This window comes from Psittacula echo (assembly GCF_963264785.1).
Source record: "Psittacula echo genome assembly, chromosome: 6".
Lineage (NCBI taxonomy): Eukaryota > Metazoa > Chordata > Aves > Psittaciformes > Psittacidae > Psittacula > Psittacula echo.
Window position 1 is genome coordinate 10,615,699 of NC_137743.1, and position 22,236 is coordinate 10,637,934.

Below are 22,236 nucleotides of genomic sequence, written 5' to 3' on the forward strand. Positions count from 1 at the left end.
TAGCTCAGAGCTACCTGAAAACACAAGTCTTTGGTTTAGACCTTTATTTCAATGTTTGGTGCACACCTGAAATGGAGCTTCCAGTTCACCTTCCCAAAAAAACAATCCTATTCAGACTCACACGCAGCGAGGGAAACTGGATAATTCACTTTGAAATCACAGTACTGCCAAACCAAACACAAACAGTGTGTGTTAGGCCCCAGGTGGGAGAAATGTCCTCAGCTAAGACATTTCTTTAAACATACAAATGACTTGCAAACTGGTCCTACATTATGAGAGAAAGCAAGTCAGCAGGTGACCCTAGCAAAAGAGTACTTTTAGATACAAATTAAAACCAAGAAATATTACAATTTGTCCCAGAAACAGAAGCAGAAAAATAAAAGTGAGTAGGAGGTGGGAGAGGAGCAAATTCTCCTTATGATCATTTAAAACACATTTATTTTCAAGCAAGATCTCTACAGGGTGCAAGTGCTGAGCCACCAATCTGCATTGCTGAATGCTGGACATGTAGCTCATGAATGGAAAAAGAGGACCTTAATAACATGCTTGAAAGTATGCCTCAGAAGAAAGATGCAGCCCAGGTGCCTTCAACTGAAATAAAGATCTAACGGGAGGACAACATGACAGAAGTTGAGAAAAAGACAAAAGGAGCACTAAGGGCTTAAAGAGGCTGGGAAAGCAATTCAGGTTAGCAACCCCTAACTTAATCCTGACCTTTCTCTAACTTTTACCTTGATTTAGTTGACTGAACTAACTTTGTGGGAAGCTTCCACAACTGAACCACAGTCTGATTTCTACTGAAGACTGGGCAGAAAAGAGAGGAATTCACATGGTCACTTAGGGGTATTAATAACATTGAATTACAAAACAATACAAAACCACAGTCATTACAAATCAAACATTTTTTTAATAAAAGAATCCTAGACCTATAGTTAAAACTTCATAACAGCATTATGAGTTTTACTCCCAACCATGCTGGACCTACATATATTCTTCTCAGCCTTTTTTTAAGAATGCTAGAAATGAAAACTGATGAAAACCTGTAGTTTCGAAGACATCTGCCAATGGAACAATCCATAATACTGAAACTAACCTGTATTTCTTAAATAACAAACCACAAGGAACACATCAACATAAGTCAGTTCTTCGCATAGCTCTATTTAGTTAACACTTACTACCACAGTGCTAAAGAGCTGTACTCACAGGTGAGAAACCCTTTTGTGCAAGTCACTACACATAGGGATCTCTGTGTCAAAACAGTTGCAGTTACACATCTCAAAATCCTACCATAATTATGGAAAGTTGCTTTTCAACTTTCAAAATAACAACATTTGCTTCGATATTAATGCCATTACTTTCTCCTAATTCAAATATTAAATAACACTTCTTTCTGGTTGGTGATACATCACAGCAAAGGTTACGATTTGATTTAATAATGGCTCAAAATGGAAAGGAAGGTGCTATCTTTGCAATGTAGGAGCATATTCTACCTAAGCAAACACCCACAAAACGCAATATAAGCCTTTTCTTTGACTTGCCACAATTCACATTTGAGTCTTTAGTGAACAGGTACAAAGTCTGCAATTGCAATTCAGTGTTTTCCAAAAGCTCACCTAAACATGCCGACCAGGCGACTAAGTTGGCAGACATTACCCTTATTCATTCTACTCTTAGCTTCCCTGAAAATCAAAATACAATAAATAAAATAAAATAAAAACAAAAAACAAAAACCCCAAACCACCACCAAACTAAGGACATGTTGGAAATTTGTAGGGATTCAGAAAGCAAGCACAAATACCACTCAATGGGAATCGTGTGGAGCCCACACACATTCCCCAAAATCTTTATACACCAAGCACCAAACATTTAGCTAGCAAAAACCTTTTTTCATTAAACCCATCAGAAATGGTTAAACTTTACTACAGCAGGAAATACTAATGTGTTCTACTGCTGATCCCAGAAGCCACCTTCAATATTCCTTTTTACTATCTGTTCTTCATATTTCTACTCTTATTTTCATTGATCAGCTCTTTTAGGAATGAAATCTCAGTAGCATTTATTAAATATTGGAAAAGGCTTATTTTCCTAGCCCTGGCACCCTAAAGGCAATTTATAAAAAGCAGATTAAAAGTAAGGGAGGTGCTGCATTTGATCCACTTATTATAAATGTATACAAGCATTAAATTGTCAAAGGTACAACTTACAGATCCTCTCGCCTTTGCAGGGATTTCCTCCTCAACTGGCTAAGAACAGCAAGTTTAAATAGGCTTTGTGGCAAAGAACCACTTTTTGTTGTGGTTGGTACAGCAGCTTTAAGGGAAGCTGACTGTACTTGGCACTGATTACCAAATGATTACAGACTACAAATAAAAAGTTACCAAACAAAAGAACAGAGATATTCACACTTTTTTCCATATGCTTTACATAGTAAAGAATATTACAAGGAGGGGGAGAATCACTCTAATACAATTCCAGCTCCGTGGTTTTGCTTTATATTCCTTCCTTACCAAGACTTCAGCCAGAAACAAGCCACCTCCACTGCTGTAAAAGTCCATCTTTTACCTATGCTAGACAGCTTTAAAAAACCATGAAGTTCCTTTAGTGTTTACTACTGGTATGTTAAAAAGAACCAGTTTAGAGCACAAAATGGGAAGGTTTTATTGGGGAAAAAATAGGCTAACACTGCATGGCTTAGTTATTAAATAGCATTTTAAAATATTTACAACTGGCAAATATTAAAGAAATGTAGTATTTTTCAGGACAAATAAAAGTCTACCCACACAAGGAAACAGCACTCTATCCAACACTGAGGACATCTGCATAAATATCTACTTTGTTCTTGGGTTAGAGTTTGGGAAAGAGGTGGCAACAGAAATATAAATTTCAGTTAAGTTCAGCCATAATTTGTATGAAAAAAGATAAAAATATACTGATAGAATGATCTTCCTTAAGAATCCCTGACACTATCAAATTCATACCAACATGTTCACACACACTTTTAATCCATTATAGTAGATTTCTTGAGAGAAAAGCCAGAAATTTAATTTAACCAAACTCTGTTTCTATTACACTGAATTTCAGTATTCCACTTTTGGAAACCTGAGATCATAAAAACCATGAAAAACATGATACTTGGCAACTTCCATTTCTTGTAAAACACACAAAAGTTAACACATAACATCACTAAAGGAGCGCTATGGAAAGCATCAGAAAGAAAAAGAGAATACATGCATCATTTTTTCTTCATTTCACTTATAAACAAATCTGGAATGTAGTTGCATTTCCAGGAATTTTTAACTGGCACAGAAGTATTTTTACTAGGCCAATAACATTACCATAAATTTATAGCCTGTCTCCTACCATTCTATGGCAAAGGTTTTCAGCAAAAAACACAGTAACTAAAATATTACTTGTACTAGCAGAATGTAATGAATTCCATTATTTGTAAAGCTTGACAGCTGTTTGACAACCAGACACACAATACCTTCAGTTATGCAAAGAGATTTTTTTATGCTCTAATATTTGCCTATGATGCAATCGGAATTTCAACAAGCATTTAATATGTAATGATCATATAAAATTTTCCCCTTGAATTCTGATTGAGAAAATATGAAGATGAAGCACAAACCTCTTGAAGTTGGGTAGAAATAGCTACCTTTAACAGCAGTGCTTATGTTTCAAGTTTCATTTCATGAAAGCAACAGAACCCAGCAAAGAGGCAAAAAAAGCCCTTAACCACTCGTTTGCCAAACTAATTTTTGACACAGGGCAGTTGATCAGTCACCAAGAAAAAGTTCACCAGTTACCAGATGGCAACTTCACCATAAAGGAAAGCTATTTTTGACCATGGCAATTAGTCTCCTCATGCTTCAAACGCTAAATTCTATTTTCACATTAATTTTTAAAACTATGTGGCTTTAACTTAAAATAAACTGTACATCAAAAGAATGGAAAATAAACAGCCAGGAACACAATTTGACGAATTGGATTTATTTAGTTTATTTAGCTAAACAGGGTCCATTGGATCTCTTTAATAGGCTGACAGTTGCACTGGGCTGGTTAATAAAACATTCAACACAGTATCTTCAGCCAATATAGAAATGCAAATCCCACCAGAAATATTTTATTCATGAAACAGTAATTTCAGTTACTACCAAAGCAAAAAAAGAAAAAAAGAAACAGGGAAAAGGCGGGGGAGAGGAGAAAAAGGAAAGAAGAGGCCTTGCTTTGCAAACAAACAGTGCCATCTAGTGTCATTCCCGACCAAACAAATCAAGAAATCTGAAAAGGGATGTAATTAATCCCTCCAGTGCCAAACGGGTACCTTCTCCCTACGTTTTTGTTTTATCAGTAGCACATGTCTCTTCCTATTTCACAGTCAAACACAAATTATCCTCGCTCTAGCTGGAAAAAAGCCAAAAAAAGAGTAATAAACACATTAAAGAACTTGAGAGAGCAGTTCTAGTCTGGAAACAAGCATGTTAAAATGATGGGAATCTTTTGCTCAGCTTGTTTGCTTTAAATCTTTACGTTTCCAACTCATGATAGAAGTCAAATCAAATTTCTACTTATACAGCTGCAGGTGAGCAATACCATGGAGAGTGAGATGCAGTCTGTTTGGCTTTATTCATCATTGCATCTCACACCCATGTTCCAACTGCAGAACCTTTATAACTGCTGCTACTGAAAGCAGGACAATGACAGCTTGCTTCTTTTTGCATGACAGGTAGGGAAGTATCACTTGACTAAAATAAGAGATCACCGAGGAACTGGGAAACATTTAAGTCTTCCTCCTTCTGCCTCCCAAAAAACCAGCATTCATCTTCCGTACACAAAGTCCCTTTACTCACTAGCTGGCTAAAAGTAATTTTGAACGGACGTTGCTTCTTATAGCATCTGCTGGGAAAAACAGCAAACATTTAATTCTACTAAATTGAGAAACAGAAGTTTTAACATAAGAACAAATTACATGGTAAATAGAGAAATGACAGTTGTCTACCTGGGAAAGGCTGATGAGGGCTCACAAAGACTTCCAGGCGAGAAAGCATGTTTGGCAGAAAAGGCAGAGCTCATATCATGCTGAATTTGTTCTACATGTTTTAAAGCTCATTTTACAAGTATGTAAAGTCTATGGTCTTCTGCCATAGACCCCTTTTTCAGCTGTGTTTAATACAGAAACATTCTGTGGGTGAAGGGAGAAAGGAAAGAAAGAGATACAAATCCTTATAGAGCACTGTATGAGTCATTATGCCTTTCACAAATACTCAGCCAGACACAAATACTATCAGACTCACCAAATCACTTCCTGAAAGCACCTTTATTTGTAACCACTCAGCCAAGCTCAGTGCTTCACAAACTGGTTTTTCTTAACATCATGTGCATCACCTCCACCACAACAACCACAGACTTGCTGAAGGCCAACAATCAGCATGCCACAAAGCTCACCAATCTTATCCCTAGGTGTTAAGAGGAGAGACTTGAGAGACACTTGAGACTCTTGAGAGACACACAGAATTTCCTACAAGTATCAAGGTGAAGTCAGTTGAGAGAAGAATGTAGTTACGGAATTGTATTTATTGACATTGAAAATTAGCTGCTTGGTTGCTCTTCACACATTGCGTTATGAGATGCATCTCACTGGTGAAACACGGGAGGATTCCTCGTAAGCGATACTACAGAATTATAAAACCCAGAAGGTAAGGTGTGCTTCACTGGTCTGGCCTCTCAGGATCTCGGTTAAGAAGATCATGACCCCTTAGGTTAATTACAAATTAGGCATGTTACCTCCCATCTATCACACTTTCCTCTAAGGAAAAGCATGTAATCACCAGTAAATCCCATGGTGAAATAAATTTCCTTCCTTTTCCGTAGCTCCACACAAAACTATAAAAAGAATTCTCAAGATGTAGATAAATTAGGGTAAGTTTTCTACAGAGGATCTAAGTTACACCACCTCCTAGTCCTTCATCAAGAAGTCAATTTACGCCTTGAATGTTACCAAAAGAGAACATTCTTTCCTGTATCACTTTTTCCCTATTTAAAATGGCAGTATTACGAAGTCATTGCAAAAATGTCAAATGACTCCACCTTTTTTCACTACAAACCTGCAAAGGTGGGGACACAAGTAAAAACAAACTGAAGACAATGTGGAATTTGACTCTATAGAAAAGAAGTTGTTCTAAGGCTCAGCAGCAGCCAAGCAGACCAAATATTGTATCAGCAGTCATTAGAAAAGGAACAGAGGAAAGAAAACCAGTGCCTCTGTTCAGAGCAGTTTGAGTACAGTGTAGAGGACTGATTACTTATCTCAAGAAGGCGACAGTACCTATAACAATGGCAGAGGGAAGGAACATTTGTTCTCAAAATGCTTTCGCAAAATTAGATTGTCAAAGTACATGTCAGATATTTCAAATTCTTTCTTCTGAAACTTAATCAGTTCAATCTTGCACACAGTAAAACAAATCCTCCACAGCACAGTTCAAAAGAGCTGCAGTACTCACATAGCAAAACCTAATCCGATTTAAAAAGTTTCTCATTTGTCAACAAGATCAGCTTTCCCCTACAGACGTGTGTGCCTGCCCATGCAGGGTGCACATGTTTACATGACATGTACACGCAGAGGGTTCCCTGGTTTTAGTAACATCATTGGGATACAACTACGAAGATTTAGACATCTGTCGTGTACAATGCAGTGTATGATTTTGTAACTATAAAGCAATAATTCTCTGCTTTATAAATCAAAATAATCCAGCAGCAACAGTTCAACTCAAACTAGAAAGCTAGGGAAGAGTCTGGCTGTAAATATAACAGGCCACTAACACGTCATTTGACAAATGTCATTCATTGAACTTCTACCCATATAAATATTTGGCTGGGCAGGTGACTGCACCTGAAGTAAGTGGAGCAGTATTCACAAGAAGCAGACAGAATATAACTGACATAGGTGTGCAGGTGAGCTCCCAGACTCAGGTGGTACTTCAGAGTCACACAAAAGAGCTAACTTTATCAAATGAAATTCCATTGCTTATCTCCATAAATGTTTTAAAAGCTTAACAGCAGCTGCCATTTTAACAATGATTTTAGAAGGAACCTGTAGGAGGTATGAAATGTGAATGTCTATCTTCACTATTGACTGAACTGAAGCTATTGTTCAACGCCAAAAATGTTTAAATATTTAGCCAGGTTTTGTACAATCTGTCTACACATGTATGACTTCTCCCCGCTTTTTTTTAAGTTGAAGGCCAGAATAACCACAATCAGTACCAAGTTTGAGTCTTTAAATGGAATGAGTACTGTCTCTTGGATTGATAACAAATATTACTTGCAACATTTGTCTCAGTGCTGACATGACCGAATAGGAACAGTTCCTATGCCACCTACTTTATTTGATGACTGGTTTTGGTGTTGAGTATACTCATCCCGCTTTGAGCACTGATTCTGTAGTATTCATTTTTTAAATATTACTGTGTAACACAGTCTTAATGGATTTTTATATTTCCCAATCTATTTGAATGCCTCATACTTCAGCTGTAAGATCTGCAGGAAAATGCCTACCTTTTTTTTTTCTTTTCTTTTTTTATGGTTCCCTGACATTAAGCCAGTACATGGAACCCTTGGAGTGAATACAAATGCTAGCAGATAACCATACATTTGCTAAGTTTATACAGTTACATTTTCACACGAACTGGGATGGATTCAGGTCAAAGTATGTTTATAAAATCTGGAAAGCCTTTTACCATGGCAACTCCCCACTGTTTAAAGATCACTGGCTGTTCTCAGGTAACAATTACCAAAAAATGCTTTATCTGAAAAACAATACCTATAGTCCATGTACTTAAAAGACAACAATATAAGGATTTCTTTTTTCAGGACTTACTTGATGCAGGCAGTCACCCTGGACATTCTACATCTGAAATAGTTCAAAACAAAATGTTTACAAGCTTAATCAATATAACAGAAGTGTTCAAGACCAGGCTGGACAGGGCTTTGATCAACCTGGTCTATTGGAAGATGTCCCTGCCCATGGAACAAGATGATCTTTAAGGTCCCTTCCAACAGAAACCATTCTATGATTCTGTGATTCTATGAATGGTGCATCGGTAGGTGTGGGAAAAAGGCCTGCTCATAGGAAGATTGCTTTTGAAAGGAACTCTTTCACAGGTGGACCCAAGACCTTAATCAACCCAGAAAGCACAAGCACATGGTCTGCAACTCCACTTTGAGCCACAAGATAGAGCCATTATCACAGTCTCTGCAACCCAGCAAGCCTGGGGGAGCAGGAGTCCCAGAGCCGCCCAGGTTTTGGAATTACATACAGCTCAAGTGCCCCGACCAAACAGAAAAAGACCCTTCTATAAAAACGCAGTACTGGTATATACTAGTGAAAATAAGATCATAAAACCAAGATCTACATCTGCAAGTTAAGAAAGACAGCAAAAGATTTCACAGTTTTATTCCGTTTTGATACATTTATCACATGCAGTAAGCAAGCCTGAAACTGAGCCTTTTGATACGCGTATACAGCTTTTCTGCGAAGTATCACTTGATGCTTGCCCTGTGCTTATATTTCTCCCCAGGTATCTGCTCCCCATAGAAGACTGCACAACACCAAGGCAAGCTTCAGAAACTGCTGCTGCCTTAAGCTGAGATGCAATCCTTGCTTTGTTAATTTTCCCCATACATATTCACAGTGTTATGTTGAGGACTCTTCACGACAAAATTGAGCTATTCTTTTTTTTTGTTAACACCATTACTCTCCAAGAGGGAGCGAAAACCAAAATGGACCAAGGTGGCTTTTTTCCCCTCAGATATGATTTAACACAATTTAGTAGGTTACCAAATATCAGTGTGCAACACAGTGCATGGGGGAGATGTCATCACCTCCACACACAGCTCTGGGCTGCAGAGCGCTGATAACTAGCTGCAGGCATGACTCAAGATAACAAGGATTAGCAGTGAGGGGAAATAAATCTCCTATTTGCAATTTGTTCCTATTAGATTTGAAAGTTAAAGATGAACAAACCATGTTCATGGAGTAACTTTTCAAAGTACAGCTCAACCAAGCTTAAATCCATATTTTTTAGACCATACTTCTGGCATAGCAAAGTACATAGAAAAAAACCCACTATATATTCCATTAAGATATCACAGCATGTAGTAAATAATGTTAAAGTGATAGTCAGTAGTTTGTCATTATTATACATACTGTCAAGATCAAATAAACTCACCAATTAGATATTACATGTCCCAAATAAACCTTAATGTTGTCCAGCCTGCAAGGAAAGGGTGAACAGTCCACATCCTTCATGTTTCCTTCTCCTAACTTTTAAATATGTTGCTCTGCTGCTGTTTTCCATAACTGCTTGGTTAAGCACAGATTTCAAGATGCTGTAAGTCATACAAATAACCACAAGATCAAAACTTATGTTCATTATGATGAATAGAAAAGGAAACTACCAGTGCCAGTTCTGCATTCATTTCATGTTCAAAATATCGAACTTAAAGAATGTACACTGACGTATATAATTTTTTAAACTCATTTCACAGAAATGATTTCTTTAAAATGAAACCCACACTTCAAGATGATTGAGAAACGTACTCTGCTCAGTGCACATGCTACTTTACACACGAAGAAAGGCCAAGCCAAATACCAGGGAATCCAGCTGAGATTCCAACTCTACTTATAAAGAACACTCAACTTCGCAAGCTCACATCTGCATGCCTTTTGGAAGAGCCAAGAACTTTGACCAGCAAACCTGTAAACCGATCATAACCCAAAATCGTCAGCATCATTTCCAGTTAAGAATTTCCCTTCATCTATAAAAGTGAATTCATTTTAAAAATACTTTGATCTGCTTTCCATAAAAGTCTGCTAAAGCTCTGTATGCTTTGCTTACAGCCTAACAGGTCACAACTCATTCAGGACAATATTTAGGCAGAACACTCAGAAGAACTTTCATTTCAGCAAATATTTTCTACTTCCTACCTTCAATGGCCCTGCAGCTTATAGAGTCAAAATCACATTTCCTTTCCTTCCTCCTCTTCCCTCTTTGAACTCACAGCTGAATCACTTTGTTATATAGTTTCTAACAAGTTGCTGTTTGACTGGAGAATAATCAAATAAAATTCTCAAGCCCTTACATGTAAACTTAGAAAAATATTAGTACTTAAAACTGGAATTGTGTAGGGAATTTAGTTGTAACTTCACTGTTTTCTATACAACTGAATTTTTTTCACGTACTGCTGTTGTTTTCTTTCAGTACTTTGCTCCATCCTTCACTCCACTTTCTTCCCTTGATCTTCTACTGAACGGCATCCTTGGTGTTCGGAGTGGTTGGGGGTTTTTTTTCCCATTATTATGACCTGTTCCTTCCTCTTCCTCATGTTGTTTTTGCTCCATTGCTCTGAGTGCCAACTCAGGTTCTTTCAATCACGATAACTCCTAGTGCTCTGATGCATTTTTTCCACATCTATAATGTTCTTCCACACATTTCTCCTCATCTATAAAGAGTCCAGTTCTGAACTCTCCCATTCCTTATATTGCCTGGGATAGGCAATAGGGAAGTACCAATTTCCCTGCTTGCCTACATAGAGAAATAGGCCAGCAACAACCATATGATGACAGTGAAGTCTCCCACATCTGAGAAGATAAAGAGCATTCACTATTTGTCCAGAAATTGCTCTCTTGGAAGCCACTGTTTAGCCAGCAGAGCCATACGCACTCCCTACAGAGAAATGGAATGAAATTTTGAGGCAAGTCTTTTTATCCTAACATTCCTTCAACTTCACAAACCTGCAACCATCTTCTAATACATTTTTGTGCAACTCCTCAACTTGGCAGAAGCACAGAGGAGTGACAGCCAGCTGGATTTTCTGGCTGCAGGTATAAACATTGAATCCCCTCCCCTGAAGGAATAAACTGCTGCCAGCAACCCGAGAAAATTCACAGTTCTGCAGTGAATGGAAAATACTGCTACTAGTTATTTCTTTCTCACTACCCTGGAGGAACTGAGCTGCTGCCAATTAACATAGCATTTTCCTACATTTTGCAATCCCTTTGAACTTTTTCAGGATTTTACAGGAAACAGTTTTGTCTCTATGTAAATCTGTTCCGTGCAAATCCTAGTCACAAAAAAGGACTGATAACTGCAGCAGAAGCCCCTAGACAAAAGAATCTTGTTAGTTAGCATCCATTACTTGAAAAAATGTAGTATTTATAACCGATTTGTACAAAAGCCAAGAAGAATCTAAGTGCAATGGAAATCACAGAGACCAAGAAATGCAGTGTATATAAGATAAATTACATTCAAAAATTCCATGGATTGGAGATTATATTTTCATGTTACTGCCCACATTACCACAAGCTGTCTTAAACAAACCATTATTTTCTACTCAGAGTATACTTACATTACAATTTAAGTATTAATTCAGATGTTCTACCAGTCATTCCTTGAGAAATCAGATTAAATCTGACTCTGCCCCCATCATGAACACTAACAACGTTGAATGGCACAGAAACGATTCAAATTCAGGCAAAGGGACAGAAGGCTAGCAACTTGAATATTGATATGAGATGGCTACAAAAGGAAAAGTTTCACTTCTCCAGTTTGGTTTTCATCTGTCCATAAATATAACAAGACACATGCAGAACTGATCTCTCACAGTAGTCAAAAACAGCCTCTCAGTTGCCTGAATAACTGCATTATCATACTTTTAAAATTCTCACACATCTTTATGTAATATGTTAAAAACTCACGAAGTCAGCTTCCAGTTTTCCCATTTCTTGTTTGTAGCTTCTCATTCGACTGCTGTACATTCCTCTGCTTTGAGGTGGGATCTCTCGAACTTCAAGTTCCATCTGCTCAAGCTAGTAAGTAAAAATGAAGAAGAGACAAGCAAGATGAATTTACCTAAATTGTTCACAAACACTTAGAAATACTCCTTCTTGATCAAGAAATGTTGTTTATTCCTCAATATATAAACAATGCATCAAAATCTTTACGCAGCCTTAAGCCAACAAACAAGTGACAGAATTAATATTATTAACACTGAGAAGGAATGATTCTAGTCAAATATTTCTGGATTTCAATTCCAAATATGATGAATACACATTATTACAAGAAAATAGTACAACTGAGGTTAAATAGCTTCCTGCAAACAAGCGTAGTTCAGAAGAAAGCCTGCTTCCATTTAGCAGTGTGGTATTAGAAACCCTTGGCTGAAAAAGGTATTTTATTTATTTATATACACATATATGCATATATACACACATATACATGTGTCTATATGTGTGTGCATATATTTACATGTTTAAAGTTTTATGGACCACAAGCCTCTGTGTTTAACTAAGTAATTCTAGTTTATTCAGCAGAATTACAATGCCTGAACTGACTCCCTAAACCTACATCCCAAATCTGTATATATCAGAATTTAATGACAATACTACTTATGAAATTTTATACAGTCGAATGCATTAAAACCTCAGAGATATATTCTATCTTTCAACAGCTTTTTCTATTTATTCTTGCCATGCAGAATACGAAGGGGCCTGAAACACAAGAATATGGCACAGAAGTACAGAAAATCAAATGAAGTTATAAACCAGGACTGAGCTGCCTGCTAATTACCTGCCCACTGGGTCATGGAGCCTCCTCTACATGGTGCTGCCTATTCAGGAATTCTGTTTTGCACAGCTGAAGAATCTCTTACCTGCCTTTTAAAATCTTTCCAACTTACTTAAAAAAGATAAAAGAACACCTCTCCTTGGTTGCTGTAGGTACCTGAAACAATATTTACTCGCCTCCTACTGATTCTCAGTTGAGCAATATGGCATTGGAAGAGAAATGCCTTTCAATTAGGATCCCAAGCTACTGGTTACAGCCTTCACAAGGGACAGCTACAGTTTATTCCTATGTAATCATTTGCTTACACTTTGAAATTTCATCCTCATATCAGAAAGCATCTGAATTTAATCAATGGAATTACCAGATACTCAAAATTCATTCCGCCTGATCTATTCTGATTATACAAAATGATATTCAATAATAAACTGTAAAGCAGGCTTTAATTAAATAGTCAGTAATGAATTGAAACATACAAAGCAATTTCTAGTTCTACTCAGTTCTTTCGCTCAGGCTTAACTTTCCAAAGGGGTATTAGAAATTAAACCAATAGCTGGAATTAATGACTTATTTCTTATCAATTTAATCACAGCATATTTGATCTCAAATGTTCTATAAACATACAAAACATTCCTCATAGATACATAATTATATCTGCAAGATCAGGATATTTTAATGAAGTCTCAATTCTTATCTACCATATAAAAACAAAACTATCTCCCAGTGAATACAGAATTTGCAGCACAGCATATGAAACCCAAAAAGTTCATTCTAAAGAGTCAATATCAAAGAGTGCAATATCCAAGAAATGATGATGAAGCATGCTTATTTAGGCCAAACAACAGCCATCATTTAATCTCATTCCATCATGAGATTAAATGGGTATATTTTATGGCTGGGCTGATAAATTTCCACATGAAGTGGAAAGTTTTCCACATGCAGAGGATAGTGCTCCAAGCAGGTGTGAACCTAAATGCAACCTGATTTCATGCATCTTCACTTTCAGGACTTACATTACTGATCATAAAATTATTTTTTTATGTATATACAAGCAAAAACAGCATTAAATTCTATTTAAAGCTAAAAATAACCTGGCACTTAAACCTCAAAACATCTGCAGAAGCTCAACTTTTCTTCTGAAAACCTACAAGCTCAAACTTCTGTTATCACTTATGTTCAAACTTGCCACCTCTGCCGGTTTTGGCTGGGGTAGAGTTAATTTTCTCCATAGTAGCTGGTATGGGGCTGTGTTTTGGATTTGTGCTGAAAACTGTTGATAATTCAGGCATGTTTTCATTACTGCTGAGCAGTGCTTACACAGAGTGAAGGCTTTTTCTGCTCCTCACCTCGCCAGTAAGCAGGCTGGGGGTACACAAGAACCTGAGAGGGGGACAACTGACCTCAACTGAACCAACGGATATCCCACACCATATGGCATCATGGTCAGCATGTAAACTGGGGGAAGAAAAAAGGGGGAACATTTGGAGTGATGGTGTTTATCTTCCCAAGTAACTGTTACATGTGATGGACACCTGCTGTCCTGGAGATGGCTGAACACCCACCTTAGATGGGAAGCGGTGAACTACTTCCTCGTTTTGCTTTGCTTGTGCGCACAGCTTCTGCTTTTCCTATTAAACTGTCTTTACCTCAACCCATGAGTTTTCCCAATTTTACTCTTCTGATTCTCTCCCCCATCCCACTGGGGAGGGAGTAAGCAAGTGGCTGAGCTGGGCTTAGTTGCCAGCTGGGGGTTAAACCACACCACCACCACTGTGGTGAAGCTGAGCATTCTGGTACCTAACTCTTGACCAATTTCATAAACCAGGCCAATCCTTAAGGTTCCTCAGGGGTTTAACCTAGTAGGTTTGCTCCTAACAACACTCAATACACTCCAAGCACCAAATACAGCAAGAAGCAGAGCAGCCAGTAGTATTTCCCTTCAAAACTACAACAAAGTAAGGCAGTGCTGCTGTTGTTGTCCACTGAGATCCCCAGAATAAGTCTCCTTCTCCTGCAGGAACTTTTCCACATGAAATCACTCTGGACAGTTTCTATTTTATAATACAGTATTTTATTTATCTGGACAGTATTTTATAAAATTTCCAAGCTTTGCTATTTTATTCCGATTCCAAAGTCCTGGAACGAAAATAGAGATCTATACTTTAAAACAAAAACAAGTGTCTAAATAAGAATAACCTAGCATTTGCAACAAAGCAATTTTGTTATGTGTCCCTCATAAAACAAAGGCAAGTAACACACAGGCGCAGTTTTCTTCTTAAAAGTAGAACTACACTCAAAAAAGCTTATTCCACCCAGATCTTCTAGCACATGCTAGATTTTATCCTCAGATAACTTCTCTGAGGTTATCACAACATTCACCTTTCTTTAAAAGCCTGGTAAAAATAACATTCAGATACTCCACACCAGATGGAGAATGACAGGATTTCTCCAGAGATATCTTATTCAACAGCTCTGGCTTGAAAAGGCAGCCTGGGAGTCTGAAAGTTTTGGTGTCAGTTCTACACATAGATCAAATCAATTACACCAGTGATTTTACCCAAACAAAGCAGACAGTGTTTTAAAACAATCAATGGTTAGTCAGTGTAAATAAATTATCTCTGCAATAATATTTATGATATATGAGAGTGTTATTTCCTAGCCAAGTAGGAAATAAACCAAAACGAGCTAGACTCAACTTTGACTACTCAAAACAATGAAATAAACCAATGTATTAAAACTATCAGTAGCAAGGAATTAGGTTTATTTTGATTTTCTACCGTAGCCTTTAGTTTAAAGAGGATTTTTAATCAGTTCCATTATTAGCAGGTTTGTTCAAATTGCTTTTTAAACCCAAGCTTTGACATGAATCACAAACATGTTAGGCAATTGCTTAAAGCCCATAATTGAATTAAGCATCTGTCTAGCAGCATTAGCAACAAGATCTTAAACAAAAGCGTGAAAGAAAAGCCGGTATATTAAATGAAGATCATCATTAGGATAAAAGTACAGATACAGGATTTACTTTTTAATCTTATAATAAAAACAAATTTAAATGATCTTTTCCTGACATAAGGTAAGAGAGAAGTAATGAGCCATTAACTCCATTTCGGCTCTACCAATCTTACTTTGAGTAGGAAACCAAACTTGAATGATTTTTCATCAGACCACACACACTACCATTACCCTGTACTGCTATGCTTTTTGGCCATGGCAAGTTGTAAAAAAGAGATGGAAAACATTTCTAGATTTTTACTTTCTTTCGGCTCTTTGAGTATGGAAGTGCCCAAAAGGCCTTCATATATCTTCAAAACATCCTCATGAGATGGGACAGTAACTTTACCATGTTTCTCACTGAGAACACCAAATCAGAGAGGCTAGGTAGCTTGGCATCCTCACAGGGAAAACCTGCAGGGAGTCACCCCAATATCCAGCTTTTCTGGATGCTATTCCAACACTCTAGTCTACAAGACTAATTCAATTCTTAAACTAAAAGCAACAGGTATGTCAACAAACACCCTAGAGTTGCAAAATCAGCTCAGTTGAAAAAATCTTTAAGATCATCAAGTCCTACCTTTACCCCAGGACTGCCAAGTCCACCACTAAACCATGTCACCACCCTAGACACCTTTTCTTCCCATGCCACTTAAAAAAGTGAAATTTAATATTACTGTTTAGTTAGTAACCAAAGCATTGATTCAATTTGTTCAATTATAAGAACTTTCAGGCTAGGAGAACTGATTTTGTTTCCCTACCTTAGCAGCCAGATTACATTTCTGACACTTGATAGACCAAGCTAATTTCCAAAAAATAACAAAAGCAACTTCAGGCAAGGAACTATTGGCAAAAAGTCAATCTCAGCTGTCACCAACACCTTCACTCAGTTATTTAGCATCTACAAAATTTGAAGTTTATACTCCATCCAGATGGAGGACATGACAGGCTGTAATCGAACAAAGTGAAGTCACAACTGCTTAACACATATTGCTTTCTTCTGTCAGCATGGACCACTAAGTAATGCTTGGTTAACACATATACTCTTCTCAGATCAGTAACCCACACTACCATTGCTGCCTTGACCTCAAACAACTAAATATCTTTATGCCTCACTTGCTAAATGAAGGGGAGAGAGAAGAGCTACTGTTTTAAAAGACAGTCAGACACCTTAAATTGAGTAGATGCACGTCTTAAGAGAAAAAAATAAACAAAACAAGCAATAAACAAACAACAGTCCAGGTGTATAAATATTTAATTCAATTCCTAAAGTAAAAAACCTAATCCACAGCTGAAAGCCTGTAGCAGCCTGTAATAGCCTACAGCAATAATGCAAACCTTGAATCATTTAACACAAAAAGAGGGTACACTCCTCTTGGATATTCCATATACTCAAATAAGAACTATTTCAAGAATATTATTTAACTCTATATTATTGTTCAGTATTTTTAGGGAATCATGTGCGTTAAATGTTACCACTAATGATCCTATTATTTTCCTTAGGAATTTGCAGTTAGCATACAAAAAGCCAGAACATACCAGTTCCCTTGCTTCTTCGAGCTGTTTCTCAATATTTGCAACCATCTGCTTCTTCTCATCTGAAAGACAATGGTGAAAATAACAATATAATTGTGCTCTTGCCATGAAAGGAAAATACACCATTTCAAAAGCTTATGTATATCAGTCAAAACTGACTTGAAGGATTGATCCTGTCTGAAATCATCATTCACTGTAATACACACATTAGTAACTAACAAGAAAAAGGCAAACAAACAAAGGAGACTGGAGAATCCTTGAAGTCTGCTGCTTTGTTACACAGCATTTGCTAGTTAGAAAAGCAGTTACAGCTACTCCAGGTGTAGGAGTTAGTTACACCTCAGCAGGCACTTGCTGGGTGTGTACAAAAGCATAAGAAGGTACATGCTTATGCCAAACAGAAAAAAAAATGAATTATGGTTTAAGAACAAAGCCTTATCCTATTTATTTGCAAAATATGAGCTGCACAAAACCAAGCATCCCACTTATAATGAAACCAGGTACTGAAGAAAAACAAGGTTTCTATTCCCCTGCTCTTACACCAGGTCTAGAACAGTTTCTTTTGCTTCAACAGAGGGAGGGGAAAAAAGAAACTCCATGGGAGTTACAAGAAAACCACTGTCTTCTAGTAACAGTAAAAAATGTAAATTAGTAATAAAGGTGAAAATTTGAAAAAAAATTAAATTCAGTTGTAAGCTATATGTAGCAATCATCACCAGCCAGGCTCCCCCGCAAGTCTGTTATCCCAGCTATAGAGAGCAGGTCTGACTTTCAACCTGCCTGTAACATCCATTCTCAGAGAATCCAATGTGACCTCAGAACTGAGATTCAGGGTCACATCATCACAAATATTCCTATTTTTTGAACATTTGGTTCATTACAGCATGAAAGGAGACTCCTGAAGAATATTCAGTCACTAAAGTCCCCACATTGCTTAATTACTTTGGGCATTCAGGGCTTTCAATACTACCAATTGCACTTCCCTGTGCCCCTCTCATGGCCACACTTCGATCCTTCAGACTGTAAATCTACTTATTGTCTCAATGAAGTTAGCAAAATTCTGATATGCAACCATTTATACATTTTAACCAAGAGCATCATGATATCTGTGCCAGTGGTTTGCCTGATGAAGTTGATAAAAAGCAAGTTGCACAACAGTACCTCCAGTCGTTGCTTCTCAGATATTGCTATGGGCAAGCCTATGTTGGCATAAGAGACTTTATTTTGTATCTTTAGACTTCACAGTTTTCTCTTTTAGCCTGAATTCCTTTGCTTCTTCTCTTCCACATGTATCCTAGAATTGACACATTAAAGACCAAAAGGACTACCTGACGATCTCCTTTGATCTTCAGCATGTCAGAAGCCACTGAATTTCAAGAGGGACCCCCTTTATTAAATGTATATAATTTAGCTTCCAACAAGCCAAAATGCTTTATTTTTAAGTAAACTTAGTGCCATAGGCAGGAACTGGGGTAGCAACCAAAACCAGAATTTCTGCCACATAAATTAAAACATACCTTTAAAACATCCTTCCTTAAAAGCTTGGGCTTACCCATCTATCTTCTTTTACCTAAAATACGCTACACTCTCAATTTAAGGACACATGAACATCATGATCCATCCTTCTTCAGTTACATACATTAGAGCTCTGCCTGCAGAAAGGAACAGGTTCAGGATCATCTTTCCACCTTTAAGATAACAGAGATCTTTGCAAATAACCAGCTGTCATTTGAGGATACACCATCATGCACATGGCAGATTCACAAGAATAAATCACATGCACTGGGTTATCACCCAAGAAGCTGCTATAGTATAGTAGGACATGTGAGTAATTCCTTTACAGTCCAAAATTAAGACTACAGTATGACGTCCTTTGCTGAGGGAAAATTCCTCTCAGAGAAGCCCAAGAATGTATTATAGCCAGCTGGACAGGCAGCATACTCCTTCTGAGACTGGACTGGATAAGCAAGTGGTCCAGTGCTGATAAGGGTCACCTGAAGCTGAGACTGTCTCAAGTTCCAACTCTGCTATATCCTATATGAACAAACCAAGCTGTTTCTGGGTGGCAGCAGAGAGACCTAAACAACATACTACTAAAACACAGCTAGAATAAAATCTTTTTTCTCCACTGAAGAATAAGAACACTGAATCCCTCTGAATAAAGGGAACTCTGCCAGTGACGGAAGTGAGGAGGAAGCACGTAAATCCCCCCAAGAATTAAAAGTTAGAGCTCACCTCCAAATCTTCCCAAACAGAATTTCCTTTCTTAATTTCGAAAGAGGCACAGAATTTCATCATTACTTGATTTTTACATTTTACATATACAAGTAATACTTGATTACTTACATTTCCTCTCTACAAAGCTAAAGACATGGAAAAACAGCATCTTTCTTGAAAACCTCAAAATCACATTGCCATTGTAGTAGAATCTGAGGGATTCTACTACAGCAGAACATGTAGGACATGTTCATTTCTGTGCAGCACTTCTAATTGTCTGTTAGCAATGTCTTTAATTCCCCACCAGGTTCTCATGATGACACCCAAGCCAAAGAAAATCTGTTAGTGATTTATCTTCCTAACATAACTTAAAGCCAAAAGACAAGACAATCTGACACTTGTTTGCCTGTACATTCCAATTCTTCTACCCAGCCTCCCAAACCACCGCTGCTCTTTCCATCACTTGGAAGAGAGCAAGATGACGATGGATAAAAGGAAAAACAATGTAAGATAAAACACAAAATACCATTTTATTGAAGTTGAAATAAAATTTAAAAATACAGCAGCAGAAAATAAATGTACTATAGCAATTCTGGCATTTCCCTGAATTTTACCAGATTACAATTTCCATATACATTAAGTAACCTGAAATTTAGGGATATAAAACTGCAAATTTGGAGAAGATACTTCATGGTATACAAATTCTGTGTGTACGTGTGATTACAAGAACCACCAAGTAAGTCTTACCTACCTACACAGATATTACGCTACAGATCTTTGGTAGGGAAAACTCATTAGTACACAAGGTCTATCTGAAACTGCTCCCATAAAACTGGGGAGATACTCAAATGATCTTCTTTAGTAAATTAAAATTTCATCCAACTCTAGAGTTGTATTTTAACATCATCCCAAGCTTATCAATACATAAGCACCTAGCTGGTGACCAGAGTAACTGTGAGGAGCAAGGCGTACTGACAATGCGCCTTTGGTGCTCCCTCCAATACAGATGTGTGAGCAGGCACATGGCAACATCCCAGCACTGCAGCTTTGGAGAAGTATCTTCATGGATTTCCAGGAAAGCAGCTGAACTTATTCCAACTACTTATCCTCCAGGGCACACAATACCATGTACTCCCTAGAGCAAGAAGGGGTGGCAGGATCCAGCAGCGTCACTTGGGTAAGGAAAAGGAAGCTGACCAAAGTACAAGTATCACCCACTCGGTTTTGCTTTCCTCTCTTTTTCTTTAGCCACATCCTTGTAAAATCTTGGTGAGAGTATGCTGCCTGAAGCCACCTGCCTGCAGGACTGCCAATAACTCTAGGCCTGCCTGCTGTCGATACCAGCAACAGAAGCATGAAATGGTACAACACTGTCAATCAGAAAGCACTTGCTGGAATGGTTTCCAAACCATTTACTTCCAGTTTACTGTCACAGTTAAGCTATGGAACAACTTACTTCACAGTCAGCATCTCCATAGAAAGGAGGGCACAATATCCACAGGGTATTTCTCAGGGTATTTCTCAGAGACTGCAGATGAGGTCAGAGGGAGTTACTCAGAATAACAGAAGCCTGCCACTAAACTAGTGGATCAGGACAAACAAGTTATGATCCAATTAAAGATACTCATATTGCTAACTGTATTACTCCACTGTGTCTTAGCAGTTTTCAATCTGCCTACTTGATCATTTCCTTAAATACACTTCCATCATACTAAATAAAAGGGGGTGGTTATAACATTTTTTTCTTAATTCAGAATAATATCCTTTAGAGAAAACAAAACCCAATACTCCATTAAACATACTTAAATTCAGAATGGTGTTTTGGTCTCCAAATTGCTAGACAGAATGTCCTAAATTACACAATCTACATGCAGTATTTTCTTTAACTAGTCAAATTCACAAAATATGGATAAAGACTAGAAACAAAAGTGGTTTTTTCCTCCATATAAGAATTGTGTACAAAGAAATCCATTCTGTTTGCACACAAAGTTGTATCAATTTCTTGAAAGAAACAAGCTTTTACTACATTCTTCTCAGTTCTTTCAACTTTGCCCTTGCATTAATCACTCTTTTTTTCCCCAAAATACAGCAGTTACAGAAATGCAGAAACCTGCCTACAAGTGTAGAAAGATAACAAAGCATTGGTTTGATCTCACAACCAATGAAGAGATTAAAAAAATGTGGACCAAAACTGAGTAGTTTCATTGCTTGTGTAATTGCTTCTTTTTATTAGTACATGCTGAGAAGAGTCTGAGTAACAAAGGGCTTCAGTCCATAGACCACTTGCAGATTTTGCTGCATTTGCTGAAGTGGTTTACGTGATCGTGCCAGAAGTTACTGCCCAACAGCAGAGACAAGTGGAATGATATGTGTGTTTCAGTTATAAAACTGGGTTCAAGGGGCACCATATAATGAGCCAGACCTGAAACGGAAATAGTACACTCCAGTATAGGGGTATAACAGAAAATTAAAGGAGGAACTTTCTTCAGCTAAATCTCTTAGAGACTGAAATACAGTGCTGTGATTGCCCAGTAGAAAATGCAGGTATTGAGTATCAGAAGAATGATAGCACTCAAGTCTAAAACCATCATGACCAGTGGCTACTGTGCTTGGAAAAGACCAAGTATCACTATTTGTGCTGATAAAACTCTCTTTCAGATCAAGCCATCAAAATTTATGTAAATTTTTGGTCAAAGCACAAGATAGATGTTTCTCTGAAACACCAAGGAATATTAATAAAACATTCTTCAACGACCTGCAGCAGCACCACAGAAAAAAATATTTAGAAGTCATTTCTCTATTTAGAATGCTTTTTTTAATTCTCCAGATGACATCTGCCTCAACGGAAGACATTTCTTCCCAAGACATTCTA

General features: G+C 37.5%; 1 protein-coding gene across 3 annotated transcripts in view; it reads right to left on the reverse strand.

The window, feature by feature from the left end:
- Positions 1 to 22,236, reverse strand: part of VTI1A (vesicle transport through interaction with t-SNAREs 1A) — a 271,249-nt gene that overhangs the window by 245,698 nt on the left and 3,315 nt on the right. For all 3 annotated transcript variants that reach the window (XM_080620516.1, XM_080620515.1, XM_080620517.1), the window contains exons 2-3: positions 17,151 to 17,209; positions 11,756 to 11,866 (exon numbers count right to left, since the gene is read on the reverse strand). In XM_080620516.1, the coding sequence (XP_080476642.1) occupies positions 11,756 to 11,866; positions 17,151 to 17,209 (170 nt within the window). The remainder of the gene's footprint in view (positions 1 to 11,755; positions 11,867 to 17,150; positions 17,210 to 22,236) is intronic.